This window comes from Hemitrygon akajei, chromosome 30, assembly GCF_048418815.1.
Source record: "Hemitrygon akajei chromosome 30, sHemAka1.3, whole genome shotgun sequence".
NCBI lineage: Eukaryota > Metazoa > Chordata > Chondrichthyes > Myliobatiformes > Dasyatidae > Hemitrygon > Hemitrygon akajei.
The window spans coordinates 6,122,360-6,147,468 of NC_133153.1; the positions used below are offsets into that span (position 1 = coordinate 6,122,360).

At 45.9% G+C, this 25,109-nt stretch overlaps 1 protein-coding gene across 1 annotated transcript in view; it reads left to right on the forward strand.

Annotated features, from left to right (window-relative positions):
* Positions 1 to 4,766: 4,766 nt before the first annotated feature.
* The window catches only part of myzap (myocardial zonula adherens protein), a 97,645-nt gene continuing 77,302 nt past the window's right edge, over positions 4,767 to 25,109 (forward strand). Inside the window, exons 1-2 of the mRNA XM_073032909.1 lie at positions 4,767 to 5,427; positions 5,550 to 5,642. Of these exons, the coding sequence (XP_072889010.1) occupies positions 5,368 to 5,427; positions 5,550 to 5,642 (153 nt within the window). The 5' untranslated portion in view covers positions 4,767 to 5,367. The remainder of the gene's footprint in view (positions 5,428 to 5,549; positions 5,643 to 25,109) is intronic.

Here is a 25,109-nt window from a genome sequence, read left to right on the forward strand (position 1 = left end):
CACTCCACCCCCGTCTGTTCCTGTGTCTGTATCTCTCCATCCCCTGTCTGTACCTGTGTATATCTCTCCATCCCCTCTCAGTTCCCGAGTCTGTATCTCTCCATCCCCTGTCTGTTCCTGTCTGTATCTCTCCGTCCCCTGACTGTTCCTGTGTCTGTATCCCTCCATCCCCTCTCTATTCCTGTGCCTGTATCTCTCCATCCCCTGTCTGTTCCTGTCTGCACCTCTCCACCCCCATGGGTTCCTCTATCTGTATCTCTCCATCCCCTGTCTGTTCCTGTGTCTGTATCTTTCCATCCCTTGTCTGTCCCTTTGTCTGTATCTCTCCACCCCCGTGGGTTCCTCTATCTGTATCTCTCCTTCCCCCGTCTATACCTGTGTCTGTATTTCTCCATCCCCTATCTGTTCCTGTCTGTATCTCACCACCCCCGCCTGTTCCTGTCTGTATCTCTCCATCCCCTCTCTATTCCTGTGCCTGTATCTCTCCATCCCCTGTCTGTTCCTGTCTGCACCTCTCCACCCCCATGGGTTCCTCTATCTGTATCTCTCCATCCCCTGTCTGTACATGTGTATATCTCTCCACCCCCTGTCTTTATCTCTCCATCCCCTGTCTGTTCCTGTGTCTGTATCTCTGCATCAGCTGTCTATTCCTGACTGTATCTCTCCGCACCCTGACTGTTCCTGTTTCTGTAACTCTCCATACTCCGTCTGTTCCTCTCTGTATCTCTCCACCCTCGTGGGTTCCTCTATCTGTATCTCTCCATCCCCTGTCTGTACCTGTGTATATCTCTCCATCCCCTGTCTGTTCCTGTGTCTGTATTTCTCCATCCACTGTCTGCCACTGTGTCTGTATCTCTCCAACCCCTGTCTGTTCCTGTCCATAACTCTCCACCCCTATCTGTTCCTGTGTCCTAATCTCTCCATCCCGTCTGTTCCTGTCCGTAACTCTCCACCCCTGTCTGTTCCTGTGTCCTAATCTCTGCATCCCCTGTCAGTTCCTGTGTACTAATCGCTCCATCCAATGTCTGTTCCTGTCTGTATCCCTCTATCCACTGTCTGTTCCTGTTCGTGTATCTCTCCATCCCCTCTCTGTTCCTGTGTCTGTATCCCTCCATCCCCACTCTATTCCTGTTCCTGTATCTCTCCATCCCCTCTCTGTTCCTGTGTCTGTATCTCTCCATCCCCTGTCTGTTCCTGTCTGTATCTCTCCATCCCCTGTCTGTTCCTGTCTGCACCTCTCCACCCCCATGGGTTCCTCTATCTGTATCTCTCCATCCCCTGTCTGTTCCTGTGTCTGTATCTTTCCATCCCTTGTCTGTTCCTTTGTCTGTATCTCTCCACCCCCGTGGGTTCCTCTATCTGTATCTCTCCTTCCCCCGTCTATACCTGTGTCTGTATTTCTCCATCCCCTATCTGTTCCTGTCTGTATCTCACCACCCCCGCCTGTTCCTGTCTGTATCTCTCCATCCCCTCTCTATTCCTGTGCCTGTATCTCTCCATCCCCTGTCTGTTCCTGTCTGCACCTCTCCACCCCCATGGGTTCCTCTATCTGTATCTCTCCATCCCCTGTCTGTACATGTGTATATCTCTCCACCCCCTGTCTGTATCTCTCCATCCCCTGTCTGTTCCTGTGTCTGTATCTCTGCATCAGCTGTCTATTCCTGACTGTATCTCTCCGCACCCTGACTGTTCCTGTTTCTGTAACTCTCCATACTCCGTCTGTTCCTCTCTGTATCTCTCCACCCTCGTGGGTTCCTCTATCTGTATCTCTCCATCCCCTGTCTGTACCTGTGTATATCTCTCCATCCCCTGTCTGTTCCTGTGTCTGTATTTCTCCATCCACTGTCTGCCACTGTGTCTGTATCTCTCCAACCCCTGTCTGTTCCTGTCCATAACTCTCCACCCCTATCTGTTCCTGTGTCCTAATCTCTCCATCCCGTCTGTTCCTGTCCGTAACTCTCCACCCCTGTCTGTTCCTGTGTCCTAATCTCTGCATCCCCTGTCAGTTCCTGTGTACTAATCGCTCCATCCAATGTCTGTTCCTGTCTGTATCCCTCTATCCACTGTCTGTTCCTGTTCGTGTATCTCTCCATCCCCTCTCTGTTCCTGTGTCTGTATCCCTCCATCCCCTCTCTATTCCTGTTCCTGTATCTCTCCATCCCCTCTCTGTTCCTGTGTCTGTATCTCTCCATCCCCTGTCTGTTCCTGTCTGTATCTCTCCATCCCCTCTCTGTTCCTGACTGTATCTCTCCACCCCCATCTGTTCCTGTCTGTATCACTCCACCCCCTGTCTGTTCCTGTTTCTGTTTCTCTCCATCCCCTCAGTTCCCGAGTCTGTATCTCTCCATCCCCTGTCTGTTGCTGTGTCTGTATCCCTCTATCCCCTCTCTATTCCTGTTCCTGTATCTCTCCATCCCCTCTCTGTTCCTGTGTCTGTATCTCTCAATCCTCTGTCAGTTCCTGTGTCTGTATCTCTCCATCCTCTGTCTGTTCCTGTTTGTATCTCACCGTTCCCTGACTGTTCCTGTGTCTGTATCCCTCCATCCCCTCTCTATTCCTGTGCCTGTATCTCTCCATCCCCCGTCTATACCTGTGTCTGTATTTCTCCATCCCCTATCTGTTCCTGTCTGTATCTCTCCACCCCCGCCTGTTCCTGTCTGTATCACTCCACCCCGTCTGTTCCTGTGTCTGTATCTCTCCATCCCCTGTCTGTTGCTGTGTCTGTATCTCTCCATCCCCTCTCTATTCCTGTGCCTGTATCTCTCCATCCCTTGTCTGTTCCTGTCTGTATCTATCCGTCCCCTGACTGTTCCTGTGTCTGTAACTCTCCATCCCCTGCCAGTTCCTGTGTCCTAATCGCTCCATCCAATGTCTGTTCCTGTCTGTATCTTTCCATCCCCGCCTGTTCCTGTCTGTATCTCTCCACCCCCGCCTGTTCCTGTCTGTATCACTCCACCCCGTCTGTTCCTGTGTCTGTATCTCTCCATCCCCTGTCTGTTGCTGTGTCTGTATCTCTCCATCCCCTCTCTATTCCTGTGCCTGTATCTCTCCATCCCTTGTCTGTTCCTGTCTGTATTTCTCCATCCCCTATCTGTTCCTGTCTGTATCTCACCACCCCCGCCTGTTCCTGTCTGTATCTCTCCATCCCCTCTCTATTCCTGTGCCTGTATCTCTCCATCCCCTGTCTGTTCCTGTCTGCACCTCTCCACCCCCATGGGTTCCTCTATCTGTATCTCTCCATCCCCTGTCTGTACATGTGTATATCTCTCCACCCCCTATCTGTATCTCTCCATCCCGTCTGTTCCTGTGTCTGTATCTCTGCATCCGCTGTCTGATGCTGTGTCTGTATCCCTCCATCCCCTGTTTATTCCTGTTCCTGTATCTCTCCATCCCCTCTCTGTTCCTGTCTGTATCTCTCCATCCCCTGTTTATTCCTGTTCCTGTATCTCTCCATCCCCTCTCTGTTCCTGTCTGTATCTCTCCATCCCCTGTCCGTTCCTGTGTCTGTATTTCTCCTTCCCCTGTCTGTTCCTGGCTGTATCTCTCCATCCCCTGTCTGTTCCTGTGTCTGTATTTCTCCTTCCCCTGTCTGTTCCTGGCTGTATCTCTCCATCCCCTGTCTGTTCCTGGCTGTATCTCTCCGTCCCCTGTCTGTTCCTGTCTGTATCTCTCCATCCCATGTCTGTTCCTGCGTCTGTATTTCTCCTTCCCCTGTCTGTTCCTGGCTGTATCTCTCCATCCCCTGTCTGTTCCTGGCTGTATCTCTCCGTCCCTTGTCTGTTCCTGTGTCTGTATTTCTCCTTCCCCTGTCTGTTCCTGGCTGTATCTCTCCATCCCCTGTCTGTTCCTGGCTGTATCTCTCCATCCCATGTCTGTTCCTGTCTGTATCTCTCCATCCCATGTCTGTTCCTGGCTGTATCTCTCCATCCCCTGTCTGTTCCTGGCTGTATCTCTCCGTCCCATGTCTGTTCCTGTGTCTGTATTTCTCCTTCCCCTGTCTGTTCCTGGCTGTATCTCTCCATCCCCTGTCTGTTCCTGGCTGTATCTCTCCATCCCATGTCTGTTCCTGTCTGTATCTCTCCATCCCATGTCTGTTCCTGTCTGTATCTCTCCATCCCCTGTCTGTTCCTGTGTCTGTATCTCTCCTTCCCCTGTCTGTCCCTGTCTGTATCTCTCCATCCCCTGTCTGTTCCTGTGTCTGTATCTCTCCTTCCCCTGTCTGTTCCTGTCTGTATCTCTCCATCCCCTGAGTTGCTGAGGTCAGTGATGATTGGGCTGTCATTTCGGACAGTGTTTAAGAGCCGACGATACGGTGTGGGTCTGGAGTCACATGTAAGGATGTCAGACTGAGTGAGGCCGGCATGTTTCCACTCTGAAGGAAGTTACTGTATCAGATGGGCGTTTAGAGCAAACTATTGGTTGTCTATGGAGATAATCACTAAACCAGCTGTTCCCGCCCCCCAAATTTCAGGTCATTAACCGAAGTTAAATGCCACATCTGGAGTGGTGGGGTTTCAACTCTGACCTCGGGTGTGTGAACTCTGGAGGTACAGTATACAGGTACAGTGGTCTGAAGCTGGCAGTATAAAGAACAGACTCTCCCATTCATTGGTTTGCCAAATAAACGGGTCAGTTATCAGTGTTGCATTCTCCGTGCCTCTGGTTTTGAAAGGGTTACTGAGTCTCGCAGGTGCTGTCTATCACTGCAACAATCAGTTAAACAAATGACTAGGAGTGTCCTTTAGGCAAGGCTTGTGGTTTGTGTTTCTGCCCTGTGCAGTCTTACGATAAAGAAATAGCTGCAGAAATGAAGGAGGGCGGCAGAATTAACATCAAGTAAATGCTTGGAATTTGAGACAAATCTGGCAGAGTGCTCGGGGTAATCAAATGAACAAAATCAAATGGCTTTTCTTCAGGCTGTCGATGACAAGCGACCACGCCTGGCTGATCCTGATAAAGGTGGAGCAGGGATACACCCACACAAACTATTTTAATGAGGAAGGGCTGGAACAGGTGAAATGTAGTTTGACAAGTTGGGTGAGGACCTGGTCCTAGATATGTCATACCTGAGGTGTTGCTAAGGAACGCTCTGGTCAGGGTGGAAACAGGTGACTTTCTCTGAAGATGTTTGCGTATGTTGTGATGGAACACTGCAGGCGACAAGCTGCCCTGCGCGGTCTTCGGGCTGACTGGATTGTACATCAGTGAACTAAGGTCAAACCTCTAAAACTGTTAAAGTTACTTACTGACCAAATGGAGACTGCAGACAGATTCTGAGAAGCAAGCTTCTGGTAAAGAGAGTTTCAGCCGCGCTGTGGACGTAACTTCGGAGATCAACGTTTTGGGTTAAATATACTCACAGGAAGAATGCCGCAGTTTAAATCGGCAACAACATGCACTATTTCAGAGGCATCAGAGCCTGTCAAGGCAAGTCACTTACCTCTTTAACAATGTGTGACAGTAGTTAATATGGATGGCATATGCGAAACGTGTGATTGCTTGGACCTTTAAAAAGTTTGTTTCTTAGTGATCTCTTATCTGCTCCTCAGGGCAACATCCGAAGAGTACGACTGACACTGCACGCTGATGGGAAAAACACCTCAGTAAAAGATGAAGTCAAAAGTAAAGGGAAAGCAGAAACGGTCAGTACAATCCACTTGTTCCTGCCGATGAGGCCCCACAGCTATTAGTATCGGGGTTTATTTTGGCAAGAGTGATTCTGGAGATATCTGGAGGTGAGGTCACGGAGGGAGCTGGAGAATGTTGGCAGAGGACAGCCAACAGAGCGTTGCTAGTTATCTGGCAGGGTAAGGGTTACGTGAGGGCCGGTAGAGAATCTGCTGCGAGAGGTCTGAACCACTGATACAACAACATAACTTCGAATCCCATCATGGCAGCTCGGAAGTTAATTCAACAATTAACCACTGAACTACCGGATTGTTATAAAACCCACCTGAATCATTAATAACCAGACCCAGCCTAATCTATATGTGGTTCTGCCCCAACAGTGGGCTTGGCTTTCTTCTGTCTGGGCCATGTAGAGGTGGACAGTGCGTGCACTCGCGGGGGGAGCACGGTAGGCTCACTGGCAGGGCTGTATAATGCATACAGTGAATGCACTGTCACACACTGTCCGCAGAGATCCGCTCCACGACCCCCTGATCTTCGTGATTTTTTATAAACAACTTGGATGAGGAAGTGGAAGGGTACGAAGTTTGCAGATTACAAATAGATTGGTGGAGTTGTGCGCAGTGTGGAGGGGTGTTTATAGTTTGCTGCTGGGCTGAGAAGTGGCAGGTGGAGCTCAATCCGGAAAAGTGGGAAGTGATACATTGTGGAAGGTCGAATTTGAAGGCAGAATACAGATTAATAGCAGCATTCTTGACAGTGTGGAGGAACAAAAAAAATCTTGCAAGTCCACAACCAGAGATTCCTCAAAGTTGTGGTGAAAGTTGATAGAGTTGTTAAGTAGGCTATGGTGTATTGGCCTTCATTATTCAGGGGTTCAGTTCAAGAGCAACTTTTCTTGTAGCTCTGTAAAACTCTGGTTAGACCAAACTTGCAATATTGTGTTCAGTTCTGGTTGCCTCATTGTAAGAAGGACGTAGAAGCCTCAGAGAGGGCGCAGAGGAGGTTTACCAGGATGCTGCTTGGATTAGAGGGCATGGCTTACAAGGATAGATTGAGTGGGCTATGGTTTCTCTCTTTGAGAGAAAGAGAATGAGTGGTGACTTGAGGCATTGATCAAGTGGTAAGCCAGAGGCTTTTTCCCAAGGTGGAAATGGCTAATACAAGGGGGCATAATTTGAAGGTGATTGGAGGAAACTAGAGGGAAGGGGATGTCAGAGGTAAGTTCTTTTTACAGAGAGTGTGGGTGCATAGAATGGCCTGCCCAGGGTGCTGGGAGAGGCAGATACATTAGGGAACATGGATGATAGAAAAATGGAGCCATGTAGGAGGGAAGGGTTAGTTTGATATTAGAGTGGGTTAAAAGGTCGTGGGCTGAAATACCTGTGCTGTGCTGTAATGTTCTACGGTGAGTCCACTGGCCAGCACGTAGACACTGTAGTGTGGAGGATGCACAAACAATAGACAGTAGGTGCAGGAGTAAGCCATTCGGCCCTTCTATCCAGCACAGCCATTCACTGTGATCATGGCTGATCATACACAATCAGAACCCAGTTCCTGCCCTCTCCCCATATCCCTTGACCCCGCTATCTATAAGAGCTCTATCTAACACTCTCTTGAAAGCATCATCCAGAGACTTGGCCTCCACTGCCTTCTGGGGCAGAGCATTCCACATATCCACCACTCTCTGGGTGAAAAAGTTTTTCTATATCTCTGTTCTAAATGGCCTACCCCTTATTCTTAAACTGTGGCCTCTAGTTCTGGACTTGCCCATCAGTGGGAACATGCTTCCTGCCTCCAGTGTGTCCAATCCCTTAATAATCTTATATGTTTCGATCAGATCCCCTCTCATCCTTCTAAATTCCAGTGTATACAAGCCCAGTCGCTCCAATCTTTCAACATATGACAGTCCCGCCATTCCGGGAATTAACCTTGTGAACCTATGCTGCACTCCCTCAATAGCAAGAATGTCCTTCCTCAAATTTGGAGACCAAAACTGCACACCATACTCCAGGTGGGGTCTCACCAGGGCCCTGTACAGCTGCAGAAGAACCTCTTTACTCCTATACCCAATTCCTCGTGTTATAAAAGCCAGCACGCCATTAGCTTTCTTCACTGCCTGCTGTACCTGTGTGCTTGCTTTCATTGACTGATGTACAAGAACACCTAGATCTCGTTGTATTTCCCCTTTTCCTAATTTGACTCCATTTAGGTAGTAATCTGCCTTCCTGTTCTTGCCACCAAAGTGGATAACCTCACATTTATCCACATTAAACTGCATCTGCCATACATTTGCCCACTCACCCAACAGGGACAGTGTATACACTGGCAGAGGTTGAATGATGTATGTGCTCTTGCTGGTCTCAGCAGGCACAGTCCAGGGATGAATAAGTAAATATTGGCTTCCGATGGACCTGAAGTTTATGATGGTGATAGTGTGGAGGGAATGAATTGGGGAGCTGGATATTGTCGCTGAGGGAGGAAGAGGTGCATTATGGTGAAGTGTTTGTGGTCAGCACATGCATGCATGCTGCGTGCTTGGACGTTGATGCTGAAGGTGGCATGTGAATTACATATTTGGATAGTAATGGAATGAGGGACGTGGTGTCATTGCAGAAAAGTGATACCAAGGTTAAAGGTCACCTACGAACTTACTGCCAGTCAAAGTTAGCGTGAAGTGTGAATGACCTCTTCCAGCTTCTGCTTCTCAAACTCTTACGAGAAATTGGAAGGGGAGCATGGGGAGATACTTGAGGTGTGAGCTCAGGAAGAGTGAGTGTCAAAGTTTCTCCAATGCAACCACACACAGTAAAACTCCGATAATCCACACTCCCAAACTCGTTTTAAACTTTCCCACATTCCCTCAAAATTTGCCAGCACCCTGTATCCCACATTCCCTTTGAATTTACAGGATTTCATAGAAACATAGAAAACCTACAGCACAATACAGGCCCTTCTCCCCTCAAGGTTGTGCTGAAAATGTCCCTACCTTAGAAATTACTAGGCTTACCTATAGCTCTCTATTTTTCTAAGCTCCATGTACCTATCCAAAAGTCTCTTAAAAGACCCTATCGTATCGGCCTCCACCACCTTTGCCAGCAGCCCATTCCACGCACTCACCACTCTCTGAGTAAAAAAACTTATCCCTGACATCTCCTCTGTACCTACTCCCCAGCACCTTAAACCTGTGTCCTCTTGTGGCAACCATTTCAGCTCTGGGAAAAAGCCTCTGACTATCCACATGATCAATGCCTCTCATCATCTTATACACCTCTGTCAGGTCACCTCTCATCCTCTGTCACTCCAAGGAGAAAAGGCCGAGTTCACTCAACCTATCCTCCTAAGACATGCTCCCCAATCCAGGCAACATCCTTGTAAATCTCCTCTGCACCCTTTCTATGGCTTCCATATCCTTCCTGTAGTGAGGCAACCAAAACTGAGCACAGTACTCCAAGTGGGGTCTGACCAGGGTCCTATATAACTGCAACATTACCTCTCAGCTCCTAAATTCAATTCCACGATTGATGAAGGCCAATACACCGTAGGCCTTCTTAAACACTGAGTCAACCTACGCAGCTGCTTTGAGTGTCCTATGGACTCAGACCCCAAGATCCCTCTGATCCTCCACACTGCCAAGAGCCTTACCATTAATACTATATTCTGCCATCATATTTGCCCTACCAAAATGAACCACTTCACACTTATCTGGGTTGAACTCCATCTGCCACTTCTCAGCCCAGTTTTGCATCCTATCAATGTCCCACTGTAACCTTTGACAGCCCTCCACACTATCCATAACACCTCCAACCTTTGTGTCATCAGCAAACTTACTAACCCATCCCTCCACTTCGTCATCTAGGTCATTTATAAAAATCACAAAGAGTAGGGGTCCCAAAACGGATTCAATCAGGCTCGTAAGATACAACCTGCTCTTGACAAAGCCATCCTGACTATTCCTAATCATATTATACCTCTCCAAATGTTCATAAATTTTGCCTCACAGGATCTTCTCCATCAACTTACCAACCACTGAGGTAAGACTCACTGGTCTATAATTTCCTTGTCTATCTCTACTCCCTTTCTTGAATAAAGGAACAACATTCACAATCCTACAATCCTCTGGAACCTCTCCTGTTCCTATTGATGATGCAAGTATCATCGCCAGAGGCTCAGCAATCTTCTCCCTCACCACCCGCAGTAGCCTGGGGTAGATCTCATCAGGGCCCAGCAACTTATGCAACTTGATGCTTTCCAAAAGCTCTTTCTTAATATCTACATGCTCAAGCTTTTGAATCTACTGCAAGTCATCACTATTATCACCAAGATCCTTTTCCATAGTGAATACTGAAGTAAAGTATTCATTAAGTACCTCTGCTATTTCTTCTGGTTCCATACACACTTTCCCACTGTCACATTTGATAGGACATATTCTTTCATGTCTTATTCTCCTGCTCTTCACATACTTGGAGAATGGCTTGGGGTTTCCTTAATCCTGCTCACCAAAGCCTTCTCGTGGGCCCTCTGGTTCTCCTAATTTCCTTCTTAAGCTCCTTCCTGTTAGACTTATAATCTTCTAGATCTCTAACGTTACCTAGCTCGCTGAACCTTTTGTAAGCTTATCTTTTCTTCTTGACTAGATTTATTACAGCCTTTGTACATCACGGTTCCTGCACCATACCATAACTTCCCTGTCTCATTGGAATGTACCTATACAGAATTTCACACAAATATTCCCTGAACATTTGCCACATTTCTTCTGTACTTTTCTTTGAGAACATCTGTTTCCAATTTAAGCTTCCAATTTCCTGCCTGATAGCCTCATAATTTCCCTTACTCCAATTAAATGCTTTTCAAACTGTCTGTTCCTATCTCTCTCCAATGCTATGGTAAAGGAGATAGAATTATGATCACTATCTCCAAGGTGCTCTCCCACTAAGAGATCTGGCACCTGACCAGGTTTGTTTCCCAATACCAAATCAAGTACAGCCTCTCCTCTTGTAGGCTTATCTACATATTGTGTTAAGAAACCTTCCTGAACACACCTAACAAACTCCACCCCATCTACACCCCTTGCTCTTGGGAGATGCCAATCTATATTTGGGAAATTAAGATCTCCCATCACGACAATGCTGTTATTATTACACCTTTCCAGGATCTGTTTCCCTATCTGCTCCTCGATATCATTGTTACTATTGGGCGGCCTATAAAAAAACACCCAGTAAAGTTATTGATCCCTTCCTGTTCCTAATCTCCACCCACAGAGACTCCATAGACAATCTCTCCATGGCATCCACCTTTTCTGCAGCCGTGACACTATCTCTGATCAACAGTGCCATGCTCCCATCTCTTTTGCCTCCCTCCCTGTCCTTTCTGAAACATGTAAAACCCGGCACTTGAAGTAACCATTCCTGTCCCTGAGCCATCCAAGTCTCTGTAATGGTCACCACATCATATCTGCAAGTATTGATCCACACTCTAAATTCATCCGCTTTGTTCACAACACTCCTTGCATTAAAATAGATACATCTCAAACCTTCGGTCTGAGCACATCCCTTCTCTATCACCTGCCTATCCTCCCTCACGCTGTCTCCGATCTTTCTCTATTTGAGTGCCAGATGCCTCTTCCCCAGTCTCTTCAGTTTGGCACCCGAGAACATTTCTATCACATTCAAGCCTTTGATTTCTGTCCACACAAACAGTCCTCGCATGACCTTTATCCTTTTCCACCTCACTATCTGCTCTAACACTCTGGTTCCCTTCCCCCTGCAAATCTAGTTTAAACCCCCTGGAGCAGCACTAGCTAACAAGGATGTTAGTCCCCTCCCAGTTCAGGTGCAACCCGTCTCGTCGGAACAGGTCCCACCTTCCCTGGAACAAGGCCCAATTGTCCAGAAACATGAAGCCCTCCCTCCTGCACCATCTCCTTAGCCATGTATTTAGTTGCATTATCTTCCTATTTCTAGCCTCACTAGCACGGGGAGCAATCCTGAGATCGCATCCCTGGAGGTTCTGTCCTTCAACTTTGCACCAAACTCCCTAAACTCTCTTTGCAGGACCTCCTCCTTCTTCCTATCCACGTCATTGGTCCCTACATGGACCACAACATCTGGCTGTTCACCCTCCCCCTGAGAATATGGAGAACTCAATCCGAGATATCGCGGACCCTGGCACCAGGGAGGCAACAGACCATCCAGGGTTCTCGATCTCTCCCACAGAACCTCTTATCTGTCCCCCTAACTATCGACTCCCTTATCACTACTGCTGTCCTCTTTTCCCTCCTTCCTTTCTGAGCTGAGGGTCCTGGAATGCTACAGTATAACTTATTTCTAAAAAAAAATTGAAGTAAAGAGCTTTGTGCATTGAAAGGAGTCTAATGTCTGGAGCGTGTAGCTCTACGACAACAAGGATGAAACCAGACAGCTGTGGTGCTGGCTGGCTGGATAAGCCACTGGAGGAGGGTGTTGCCGATCACACCCACTTCACATGCTGATCGTCGCTTCGATTAGAACTGTTTTGTCAAGGCTGGGAGCTTAATTGGAGAAACTTTAAAAAAAACATGGTTGTGAGAAACCTGGTCATGGGTTTTTGGCATTCTGCACACAAATGTGAAGATAGATCATTGGTTTATGATGATGGAGGGGGCTAAGGGACTTTGTTGGGAAGAACAGGATACATTTGGAGTGGTGACAAAGGAGGGCAAACCATTGCTGATATAACTAACACAGAGGCTAGACTGGATGGATTTGGGATCAAGTGTTTGCAAAGGCAGGAAGAGCTGTAGTGAGCTAGGGGATATTGCAAAGTATCCACAGGAAGAAGTCTGTTCTGGCAGTGCTGATGGCATGTTAGAAGAGCTGAGAGAGGAAATGAAGGCCGGGGGGCAGCTAACTGAAAATTGTATTGGTTTATTGTCACATATACTGAGACACAGTGAAAAGTTCTGTGTGTCGTACAGGCCGATCATTCTGTGCATAACTACACTGAAGTAGTAAAAAGGAAATGTAGAATATAGTGTTGGACTTACAGAAACCGTCCAGTGCAGGTAGGCAAAGGAAGGGCAATGGCAAGGCAGGTTGGGAGATCATACCTGTGAGTGGTCTGACGACAATGGGAGAGAAGCCGACAGGTCTGGTCTGCCTCATGTGAGGTGGGTGGGGGTGAATGGCACGGGTATGAGGGCTCCTTCAAGTTGGCTGCTTTTCCGAGGCAGTATCAAGTGTAGAAGGAATAAATAGATGGGAGAGCATTAGAATTTAAAGAAATGTAGAAAATGCTGGAAAGTTCCAGGCCGAGCAGCATCCGTGCGAAGAGAAAGAGAGTTAAGGTTCCAGGTGTCTGTAAATAAGAGAGCAAGGTGTGGTTCCCAAGTGCAGGACGAGCACAAGGAAGCAAAGGGAGAGTGAAAAGAATTGAGAGAACGATGTGTATTTGGGCTGCTGATAGTTCGGTTTCACACTGTGACAGAGCTGCCTGTGTTTGTGCTTGTATTTGAGGCATTTGTGCTCTGGTACTTTGCATGTTCTATATTTATTTTCTCCACCATTGGCCAGTGTCTGAACTCTGACTGTGGTCTCCGCCATTGGCCAGTGTCTGAGCTCTGACATGGCACCCCGCCATTGACCAATCCCTGAGCACTGATACTGGCCTCTCCAATTGGCCAGTGTCTGAGCTCTCACTGTGGTCTCTACAATTGGCCAGTGTCTGAGCTCTGACTGTGGTCTCTACAATTGGCCAGTGTCTGAGCTCTGACTGTGGTCTCTACAATTGGCCAGTGGCTGAACTCTGACTGTGGTCTCCGCCATTGGCCAGTGTCTGAGCTCTGACACAGCACTCCGCCATTGGCCAGTGTTTGAACTCTGACGCAGCTACCTAAACCTCTGCCTAGCGGGCCTGACTTTTAGTTACTTTGGTGATTCAGTACACCTGGACCTATAAGCAGAACAGCATTCCATCCAGGAACCTGAGGTACACAGAAACTCTTGGCACACCAAGACAACACCGTGACACAGACTCAGTTCTGAAAGATATCCTTCCATTTCATTCACTGACCATTCCTTTGTCTTGTTGTGGCACAAAGAAAGACTTTATCTGACTCCACTTCTATAATGTACTCAAGCAACACGCACAAAATGCCGGTGGAACGCAGCAGGTCAGGCAGCATCAATAGGGAGAAGCGCTGTCGACGTTTCGGGCTGAGACCTTATTGATGCTGCCTGGCCTGCTGCGTTCCACCAGTGTTTTGTGTGTGTTGCTTGAATCTCCAGAATCTGCAGATTTCCTCGTGCTTGCGTTCTATAATGTATTAGAAGGTTGAAGCTGGGAATGTGATATTTTGCATGGTTTCCTGGGTGTTCCCGGAATTCAATCATAGTCTGTCAGTCACTGCTGCATGAAACCAGAGTAAATGTCATCAAAGCATCAACAGAAATATTCATTTCACAATTCAATAGTGCTCTTGTTTATCAGTCACAGAAATAGTAAGTCAGCCAGTCAGCCAAAGAGCCTGTTCCTGTTCCAATCCATATATATAATAGGCAGGAGGCTCTTGGTGGTAGGAAGTCATTGTGTGACACTTGTGTTTGAAACCCTCAGTGTAGATCCTAGAAATTTAATAAAATGGGCTCAAATATATCAATTTCACTGTATTATTAATGTACCTTGTTCACAAAATGACAATTGTATGAGTTGGAGGAATCGACTTACAACCTACTGTGAGTTTTTGTAAATGTGTAACTCTTTATACCTTTTCCACAGGAATAGCTGGAGATCAGCTGACGTTTGCTATCTCTTTGGCATTATTTTGCTGATATATTCTTTGTGATTGAATATATTGACACAGAACACAGCAGTTATAACTGATTTTCCTTATGAATGCAGCCCTTAACAAACCATTATTTATTTTGGTTGAATAGCTTCATTTTGTAAAGTGGGAACAGTGGGAAGGATAAAATTGCTCAGCTGAGGTTTGGGCAGTGGGCAGCGTATCGACACAGTTCCAGCCTCCAGTGTTTACTGACTGACAGGCAGTAAAGTATAAAACATTGATGTAAGTTGAGCACTGTTTATCTCTGCTCAAACAAATAAATTATTTAACAAGTTCTGTGAGGAACACTATTGTTTACAGGGATGGTTTCTTTTGTTTTAGTTGTAAGGTCTGGTATGTAACTCTGTGAAAAGTCAGAGGCTCTTATCTGATCCATGAGTGCGTTTAACGCATTACCCACATGGTCTTGTTAATGGCAGGATTCTTAGCAGTGTGGAGGAACAGAGGGAACTTTGGCTCTACGTTCATAGCTCCCTCAAAGCTGCCTCGCAAGTTCATAGGTTGGATAAGAAGGTAAATGGTGCGTAGGGCTTCATTAGTCAGAATCAGAATCAGGTTTAGTATCATTGTCACATGTTGTGAAATATGTTAACTTTGCGTCAGCAGTATAATGCGATACATAATAGAGAAAATTTGTGAATTACAGTACGTGTCTGTGTGTATATATATAATAGTTAAGTAAGTAATGCAAAAAAAAGTAGAGAGCTGATGTGCAAGGATTCAATGTCCATTTAGGAATCGGATGGCAGAGGGGAAGAATGGTTCCTGAATTGCTGAATGTGCGCGTTTAGGCTTCTGTACCTTCTACCTGACGGAAACAATAAGAGGAAATGTCCTGGGCGATGGGTATCCTTAACGATAGACACTGCCTTTCTGAGGCACTGCTCCTTGAAGATGTCCTGGATGCTGGGGAGGCGAGGGCCCAGACTAGGTTTACAAGTCTCTGCTGCTTATTTTAATCCTGTGCAGTAGCCCCCCACCATACCAGACGGTGATGCAGCCAGCTAGAGTGCTCTCCACGGTACACCTATGGAAATTTGCAAGTGTTCTTGGTGACGTATCAAATCTCCTCAGACTCTTAATGAAGTACAGTCAGGGTACTGAGTTCCAGAGCAGTGAGGCAGTGTGGCACTGTAAAATTCTGGGTACATTGTGACGGTTTCTTGTCCGCAAAGCCTTGAATTCAAAAGATTTTATGTCCTGTCCAATATAGATATCCGGGGTACCCTGACTATAGGGAGGTTACATTGTATCCACCTACTCTTCAAACACTGGGTTACTTCCCTGCCTAGCCTCTGCAGTGAAGTTTAGTTGCCAATACCCACTGCTTGAGTGGTGAGACCCCTCCCTACCAAGGAGGAGATAAATGCAGCTAACAAAGTGGTTTAAGCACAGTTATTTTAATTTAAGTGTATATCATTAAAAATTAAACAAATACTGTAGTTCTTAACACGTATTTAACACTCAGGGGATTTCTCATTTGTTGAAGTTTTCCAAACACAAGTGCAATTCATATGAACTAGAAGAACATATCAATAGCTTGCAGATGAATGATTTGTCTATCACGGAGACCAAAGGTTAAGGAATGAAGTCTTGTTCTTCTTTCTGTAACCTCATCTTTTTGTCATTCTCCTCGTCATTACGAACAATCCCCAAAGCTTGTGACATTTATACTATTTTGTGCTATATGACATCATCTGCATATGCTTTCCAGATGCCTTTGCTAGGACAAAGTAACTTACACAGCTGGTCTTGAAAGCTTCTGGCAATAGATACCCCAGACATCCACAATTAATGTGATGATTGGCCTTTGAAGTACACAAACACCCCAACTTGTAACTATGTTTGATGTGCGAAGTAACATAACCATATAACAATCCACAGCACGGAAACAGGCCGTCTCGGCCCCCCCCTAGTCCGTGCCAAACTCTTAATCTCACCTAGTCCCACCTACCTGCACTCAGCCCATAACCCTCCACTCCTTTCCTGTCCATATACCTATCCAATTTTACTTTAAATGACACAACTGAACTGGCCTCTACTACTTCTACAGGAAGCTCATTCCACACAGCAATCACTCTCTGAGTGAAGAAATACCCCCTCGTGTTTCCCTTAAACTTTTGCCCCCTAACTCTCAAATCATGTCCTCTTGTTTGAATCTCCCCTACTCTCAATGGAAACAGCCTATTCACGTCAACTCTATCTATCCCTCTCAACATTTTAAATACCTCGATCAAATCCCCCCTCAACCTTCTACGCTCCAATGAATAGAGACCTAACTTGTTCAACCTTTCTCTGTAACTTAAGTGCTGAAACCCAGGTAACATCTTAGTAAATCGTCTCTGCACTCTCTCTAATTTATTGATATCTTTCCTATAATTCGGTGACCACAACTGTACACAATATTCCAAATTTGGCCTTACCAATGCCTTATACAATTTTAACATTACATCTCAACTTCTGTACTCAATGCTCTGATTTATAAAGGCCAGCGTTCCAAAAGCCTTCTTCACCACCCTATCTACATGAGACTCCACCTTCAGGGAACTATGCACTGTTATTCCTAGATCTCTCTGTTCCACTGCATTCCTCAATGCCCTACCATTTACCCTGTATGTTCTATTTGGATTATTCCTGCCAAAATGTAGAACCTCACACTTCTCAGCATTAAACTCCATCTGCCAACGTTCAGCCCATTCTTCTAAATCTCCCTGCAAGCTTTGAAAACCCACCTCATTATTCACAACACCTCCTACCTTAGTATCATCGGCATACTTACTAATCCAATTTACCACCCCATCATCCAGATCATTTATGTATATTACAAACAACATTGGGCCCAAAACAGATCCCTGAGGCACCCCGCTAGTCACCAGCTTCCAACCCGATAAACAATTATCCACCACTCCTCTCTGGCATCTCCCATCTAGCCACTGTTGAATCCATTTTATTACTCCAGCATTAATACCTAACGACTGAACCTTCTTAACTAACCTTCCATGTGGAACTTTGTCAAAGGCCTTGCTGAAGTCCATATAGACTACATCCACTGCCTTACCCTCGTCAACATTCCTTGTAACTTCTTCAAAAAATTCAATAAGGTTTGTCAAACATGACCTTCCACGCACAAATCCATGCTGGCTACTCCTAATCAGATCCTGTCTATCCAGATAATTATAAATACTATCTCTAAGAATACTTTCCATAATACTATCTCTAAGGATACTTTCCATGAGATGTTTTCCATGAAAACATAACCTTGTTTTCTTGTGCTTGGCTAATACAAAACAAAAGTTTTCTTGGTCACTTCATTTTGCAAGGCAGCCCTTTTCATGGGCAGCCACCTGCTGTGGGTTAGCAGCTTGTATTCTGCAACACTTGCTTGCAAAGTTGTGCCCCAGTTTCAAGCTGATTATTTCTTGCAATTTACATTAAGAACCAGAGACTACTTCTTGTTTACAAAAAAAAACTGAGCCAAGAATATTTGTTAAGAGTTTAACTTTATCAGCAACAACTCCGACCCTTTGGAAAGGTCAAGTCACTGTGCTGGAAAGCTGAGGTTGGCAATAAGCTTCTCGGGTTCCAGGAAAGTGAATACCCATCACAACATTATACTTGGGAGTATTGTCTTCAGTTCTTGTTGCCTCATTATAGGAGGATGTGAAGATTTAGAGAGGGTGAAGTGGAGATTTACCAGGATGCTGCATGTCTTGTGAAGATAGTTTGAGAGAGATAGGGTTTTTCACTTTGAAGCAAAGGGAGATGAAAAGTGACTTGGCATAGAATATAAGGCATAGATAGAGTGGACAGAGGGTACCTTTAACCATGGCATCAATGGTTAATACGTGAGGGCATAATTTTAAGTGGAGATGTTAGAGACAAGTTCTTTACTCAGAGAGTGGTAGTCTATGAAACATGCTTCCAGGGGTGATGATAAAGGTAGATACCATCAGGTCATTTAAGAGACTCTTTGCTAGGTACATGGATAAAAGAAAAATGAAAGGATATGCACGAAGGAAGGGTTAGATGGATCTTGGAGTAGGTTTAAAAAGATTGACACAACTGTGCTGTAGTGTTCCATTCTATGTTTGATTGTGGATTTATCCATAGTTCACTCCCATTCCTCTGTCTGCATTCCTGAAATGTACAATCCAGCGTACCCTCCAGACCTCCCAGCCAAACAAATCCACACTTCCACTCTCTTAAGTATGTCACACACCCCATTAATGAGACCATAAATTTCTCCTAAGTACTTAGTGTCTGGAATATATGGTCATGACTGGTGGACTGACACACCAGGGACATTTAAAAGACTTTTAGATAGGCACACAGAAGTAAGAAAAATAACGGGCTATGGGTTGTAGAGGAAAGAAGTGTGGGATAGATTTATTTAGGTTGAAATTAACATCAGAGTCCAAGGGGTCCATACTTTGCTGGATTGTTCTATGGGAAGACCGAAACCACCACCTTGGTCCTCATCACAAAGTCCAGTCCAACCACCTACTCCATTTGTCTCCCTGAGACCTGTCTGAACACGAGCCCATTTCCTCAGAAGAATGGTGCCATATCTGATGCCAAGTTGAGCTTCTAATTGCACATCCATGTTACTGCCAAGACCCACACCTTGCCCACCTCTGCCCTTGCCACAGTTTAACTGTGGTTGAGAACCTCATCCATGGCTTTATTAGCCACTGGTTGAAAGCCTTGGTGTGTTTTGCTACATGAAAAATACTTTTTTAAATGCACATTACTCCATTTCCAAAGCATTATTATGGTGCCTTTAGCAAACTTTGAATAATTCACTTATTGTTGGAGCACAGTGCACATTCTTTGATCAGTTAAAGCACATCCACTATTGTTTGTTTTGTAGGTGAATGTTTTGAGTAGAGATTCAATGCTGGTAGCTGTTTACCATAAATTCCTGATATTGGAGGTTACTAGATTGAGGTAATGGATACATTATGATCTCAGTTCCCACAAGACTCTAACTGTTCTCCGAAGCTCTGGCTTGGAGCCGGAGTTTTGTTGCCGGCACTGAGTTTCATCAAACATTTTCCACTCAAGCCAGTAACTTTGGTTGGCACAGTGGCACTGCCAGGTAGAGCTGCTGCCTCACTGTTTCAGTTTGACCCTCACCTCTGGTGCTGCCTGTATGGAGTGTGTGCTTTCACCCTGTGACCACGTGGATTTTCCCTGTGTTACGAAGGTTAAGCAACTCTGAGGGGCCGAAGGGTACAATGTCGCCCCCTCCTTTTTGAGAATGGCAAGATCGCTATTATTTCGGGTCTGAGACCCAGGAACTGAGAGAGAGACACACAGAATACACAACCAGGTGGAATGTGTCCTGACATAAGCGGATGGAACCACTGATTACTGCCATTGTCTCTTGGAGAAGGAATTGTGTATTGAGTACTGTACTATTCATTGAAACCCCTCAGGGGACAACCAGAGTGGTCTGGTTGAGGGATTGCATCATCCCAACCTGATTGACATCTGAGACCCCGTGAGTAAGGATAAAAGAGGGGTCTGGGGGAACAACCCCTTTAGACGCACCAGGAGAAACGCTAGAAATCCCGTGACAGCATTTTATAGCGAAAGCCGGTGGGGGCTCGTGAGCGTCCTCCCTTGCCTGGGTGGCGGGCTCACCACGGAAGAATGGTTTAGCTAAAGGAGAGGTCACAATTGAACGGCCATGGCAATGAGACACCAGACGGATCAAAATCATAAAGGAAGGTTGGCAAAACCCGTAGCGGTAATATCTCTCTCTCTCCCCCTCTCTCCCCCTCTCTCCCCCTCTCTCCCCCTCTCTCCCCCTCTCTCCCCCTCTCTCCCCCTCTCTCCCCCTCTCTCCCCCTCTCTCCCCCTCTCTCCCCCTCTCTCCCCCTCTCTCCCCCTCTCTCCCCCTCTCTCCCCGCCCGATGGCAGCTTGTGTGAACTGAACTGAACTTTATATTTCCATCGGACAATACATTATCCCCTAGACGATAGAGCTTATTTCTTATTGATTATTATTATACCCGCACTTTTAGGTTTAGTATTGACGACGTAGATTATCTGTATATTTGCATTGATATTATTTTTGTGTATTTTTACTAATAAGTACTGTTAAAAATAGAATCATCAGACTTCAACGGATACTCCTATCTTTGCTGGTAAGTCACCCAGTCACGGGGTTCATAACACCTGTGTGATTCAGTTTCCGGTCACACCCCGATAACTCAGTGGTGGGTTAACAAGCTATTATGGTGTAGCTAGATGGTGGCAGAATCGGTTGAGCCCATTGGTTATGTCAGCTCATAAGAAATAGGAGGTGATCAGCCCCTGAAGCAATTCTACCATTCAATGAGATCCTAGCTGATCTTGTGGACTAGGTTATAAGAGATTAAATGGAAGAATAAGAAGGATGGGGTTGCTCTGACAGCACTCTTAGCTTCAAGGGCGTGTATAGCCCCGTATATTGTAAGGAAATGTATGCCGAGGATGCGGCCTAATACATTAGCTCACCTTTGGAGTTCCGGGATCTCGTGGCCCTGGAGATGAGCGGACTGAAGGCTGGTTCCTCTGCAGGAATCCATTGTGTCGTGGGAGATGGAAGATCGAAAGCAGCGAGCTGAATGCTGGCTGTGTGCCCAGAGACCCGAGTTCTTTGTCATAGAGCTCGGAAAAAGCGATGCAATGGACTTTTAACATCGTAAATCAGCAAGTTGTTTGTTAAGTGTCTCCTCTTGCTGTGAAATGGGGACACCTCTTCTTCCCTCATTAGGGGGAGAGAGAGGGCCTGTGGTATGTCGAATACCGGGTGAACAAGTAGTCTTTGGGGTACTTGCAAGTCTGTGTCTTTGCTGTTGCTTTGCTGCACGCTGGAGTTCTCGGTGGTGGGTGACGATGCTTTTTTTTTGCTGGTGGGGGAGGAGGGATCGTCGCTTTGCTGCTGCTTATGCGTGAGATGGGGGAGCTTGGGGGAGGCTTTGGGGTTCTAACATTTAACTGACATCATTCTTTGGGGGCACTCCTCTGTCTTTGTGGATGGTTGTGAAGAAAAAGTATTTCAGGATGTATATTGTATACATTTCTCTGACATCAAATGTACCTTTGAAAGACACATAGCAAGTAGGCCATTTAAAAAATAACAGCTCAGTGGGTTGTAGCCAGTATCTCTGTGAACTTGGCCATAGTTGGACAATACTCAGTGAGCTCGTAGATACATCTAAAACACCTAGTGTGGTGGGCCCCACCAGGAGGAGCATGTTTGGAGAAAATTAAGAAAGGGTCCAAATTTTATAAAGTGACCCAAAGGAATTAATTTAATTTCTGCAGAAGTATAAAGAAAAATGTAAACTGCATCAAGAAGGAGTTCTGATTTTAGAGTACACAACCTGAGAAAATGTAGCCCATTAACCATTGTGTCAGAATTTTTGTTCAGTGCCAACACTTCTTTGACAGTTCCCCAGACTGAAGATAACTTGTTTCCTGTCTGCTTTAGTGGCTGATGAGGTGTAGAGCCATGGAGCTGTACAGTTGTACAATAACCACATTTGCCTGCATTAAAAATGTATCACTCTGTTCCTCGTCTATTTAATTGTCTATCTAAATGCCTCTTAAACCATAGTGATTCATCTAATGCCACCATCTCCTCTGGCGGCACCTTCCAGATATCAAGCATTCTGTGTTTTTACTCCTCAGTTCTCTTTAACAGCTCCATCCTCTCTCCTAACCCCACGCTTCCTTTGTATTTGCCAACCTAATCTACATACTTGTCTCTTACGTACTTCATTCAGTTCACCTCTCAGCGTCCTTCACTCAAGGATAGCAATCCTATTTTTCTCTGCATAAAGTAAAATTTTCCATTCCTGGTGAATCTCATTTGCACTGGTTCCAGCACAGTCACATGCTTCCTTTAGTGTGGCCACCAGGACAGTACACAATACTCCAGCAATGGCTTAGCCAGTGCTTTGTGAGGTTGCAACATAACATCTACGGTCTTCTATTTAGTCCTCAACCTGTGAAGCCAAGCATGTCGTGTGCCTTCTTCACTGCCCCATCCACCTGTGTTGCCACCTTCACAGCATTTATATTCATGTACCCCTTGTTCCTCTGTTCTTCACAATCCTCAATCCCCTACCATTTACAGTATCACACCCCGCAGGACTTGCCATGTCGTACATTTTGATATTCAATTTCATCTACCAAGGCTTTGCCCAATTTTACAACTGATCTCTGTCTTGCTACAACCTTGGGCATCTATTCTCACTTTTCACACCACTACCAACATTTGTGTCATCCATAGATTAATTAATCATCTTTACTACGTTCACACCCCAGTGGTTGATATACATGATTGACATGCATGGTCCTGACACCATTGGTACACCACAGAAAAACACCAATCTACCTCTGCTCTAAGCCCATTTTGGATCCAGTTGGTCAGCTTTCCTTGGATCCCATGGGTCTTAACCCTCTGAATCATCTTGGTCAACTGCTGAGCCTTCTACAGCTGGACTGGAGGTGCCTGAGCATGCAATACCATCTCATATACTTCTTTTCCTGTTTGAGATTCCAGGCTATCCCAGAGTCAGTGGGATGGAAGTTACATTTCTTTGAGGAGGCTTTGAGCACTTCTTGAATGACAGACATTCTGCGTGGTGTCTTTAACTTCCTGAGATTAGACATTGTCGCTTAACAACTCTGTTCCTGTTATGCATCCTTTCAGCATGAACCCTGTTCGACAAACCACCCCCACTGCTAGATCTTTGCCCATGTTTGTTTCTCTGACCTCCTTACAATCTCACTGCGTCACACAGATTGGTTTTGATTTCAGTCTAACTTTACCTTGTTCTCTTCACATTTCAGTTCTCTTTCTCCCATTCCAAAACTCCTCCTTATTTACTTATCATTCTGTCCATGAGGGAGTTGGGAGAGTCCACACCTTCCTAACCTGGAAGAACCGAGAGGCAGTCATTATGATGGTAAGAGTTAAACAAACCTTAGTGAGAATTCAACTCAAAAATATCTCCCTCCTCTAGTGTAATGGTTCTGTGGAAAGTATTGACAAGAAAAGTGAGATCTGGAGTTCTCTAATTTTTATCCTTTTCCATATAATGTAGAAAGAAGCCAATTTGGCTCATCAAGTCTACTTTGGTAATATCAGCAGATCCTGACCCAGTCATCTACACGCTACAGATAATTTACAGTGACCATCTAACTTGCCTTTGGGATGTGGTTAGAAATCAGAGCAGCGCGACCGGTCAGAGGGATTAGCGCCCTTGAATGAGTCCACCAGATAGGACTGACCCAGGTCATGGGAGCAGGCTGAACAGCTGTGGCCACTGGGCTGCCCTTCTGATATTGGTATTGGTTAATTATTCTCACATGTACCGAGATACAGTGAAAAGCTTGTCTTGCATACTGTTCATACAGATCAAAAAATTACACAGTGCATTGAGTTAGAATAAGGTAAAACAAAAAACACACACAGAATAAAGCATTAAAGCTACTGAAAGAGTCGTAGGCAACCATCAATCCCAGGGGATCATGGGTTTGGGCCTCTGGTGGACTTTCCTCTCCAGGGCACAAGCCGGGGCGGGAAGATTTGAAGAACCGGCTGTTGCCCATGCAGCTGGATCCCCCTCTCCGCGTCACTGATGTATCCAAGGGAAGGACAAGTGTCGATACAGCTTGGCACTAGTGTCGTTGCAGAGGTTGTCAGAGTGAAGTTGTAAACAACATCAAACTGCCTTAGGGACCCCGGCTCCAGATTTCTTCCTCAGGGTTTACTCCCAAAGCCTTTCCCATGGGTGGGTATGGCCGCAAGGCAGCGGAGCTTTCAAATCAGTCATCCGTCTCCTAGGTGGGCTGCCGTCCAAGGCTGACGAGCCCAACCGGTCCGAAGCAACTGGTTTTGAGGCACCAGTGGTCCGCCTTTGCCCCTTCTGTTGTCAGTAGAAACCGTTCTGTCGGACCTAGTAGCTAAGCCACACGTGAAGCCCAAGAGTTGGAAATGATTGTCAGAGGCTGTTAGAGTTGCAAGCCATTTTGGAATATTTTATAGGTAGTGGGAGCTTATCCCCACTACCACCCCCAGTATGACAACCTTAGGAACTACTGAAAGAGTGCAATGTGGGTAATCAATAAGTGCAGGAACATAATGATGTGGACTGTGAGGCTAAGAGTGCATCCTATCATACAAGTGGTCCATTTAGAGTCTGATAACAGTGATAACGACAGAAGCTGCCCTTGAGCCTGGTGGGACATGCTTTCAGGCTTTTGTATCTTCTGCCCGATGGGAGGGGGGGAGAAAAGAGCATGTTCAGGTTGGGGGGAGGGTGTCTGATTATTTTGGCTGCTTTTCTGAGGCAGTGAGAAGTACAGACAGAATCCATATAGGCAGGATGTGATGAGGTCTGTCCACAACTCTGAAGTTTCTTTCAGTTCCATGCAGAGCGGTTGTTTATAGTTCGAAATGAGTCCTCGAGTCATAGAGGAGGTAGTCGTGGAAAAAGATCAGGATGGTCCTGAAATGAAGGTTTCAAACTGGGGGTCGTCTGATTTCAGCAGTAAAAGGCAGCCTAGTGGAAGAAGATCAGGAATCACTGCTACAGGGAAAACAATAGGTAATCAGTGAGGGGTGTTCAGGAGTGAAATAGGAGTTCAGGGTCAG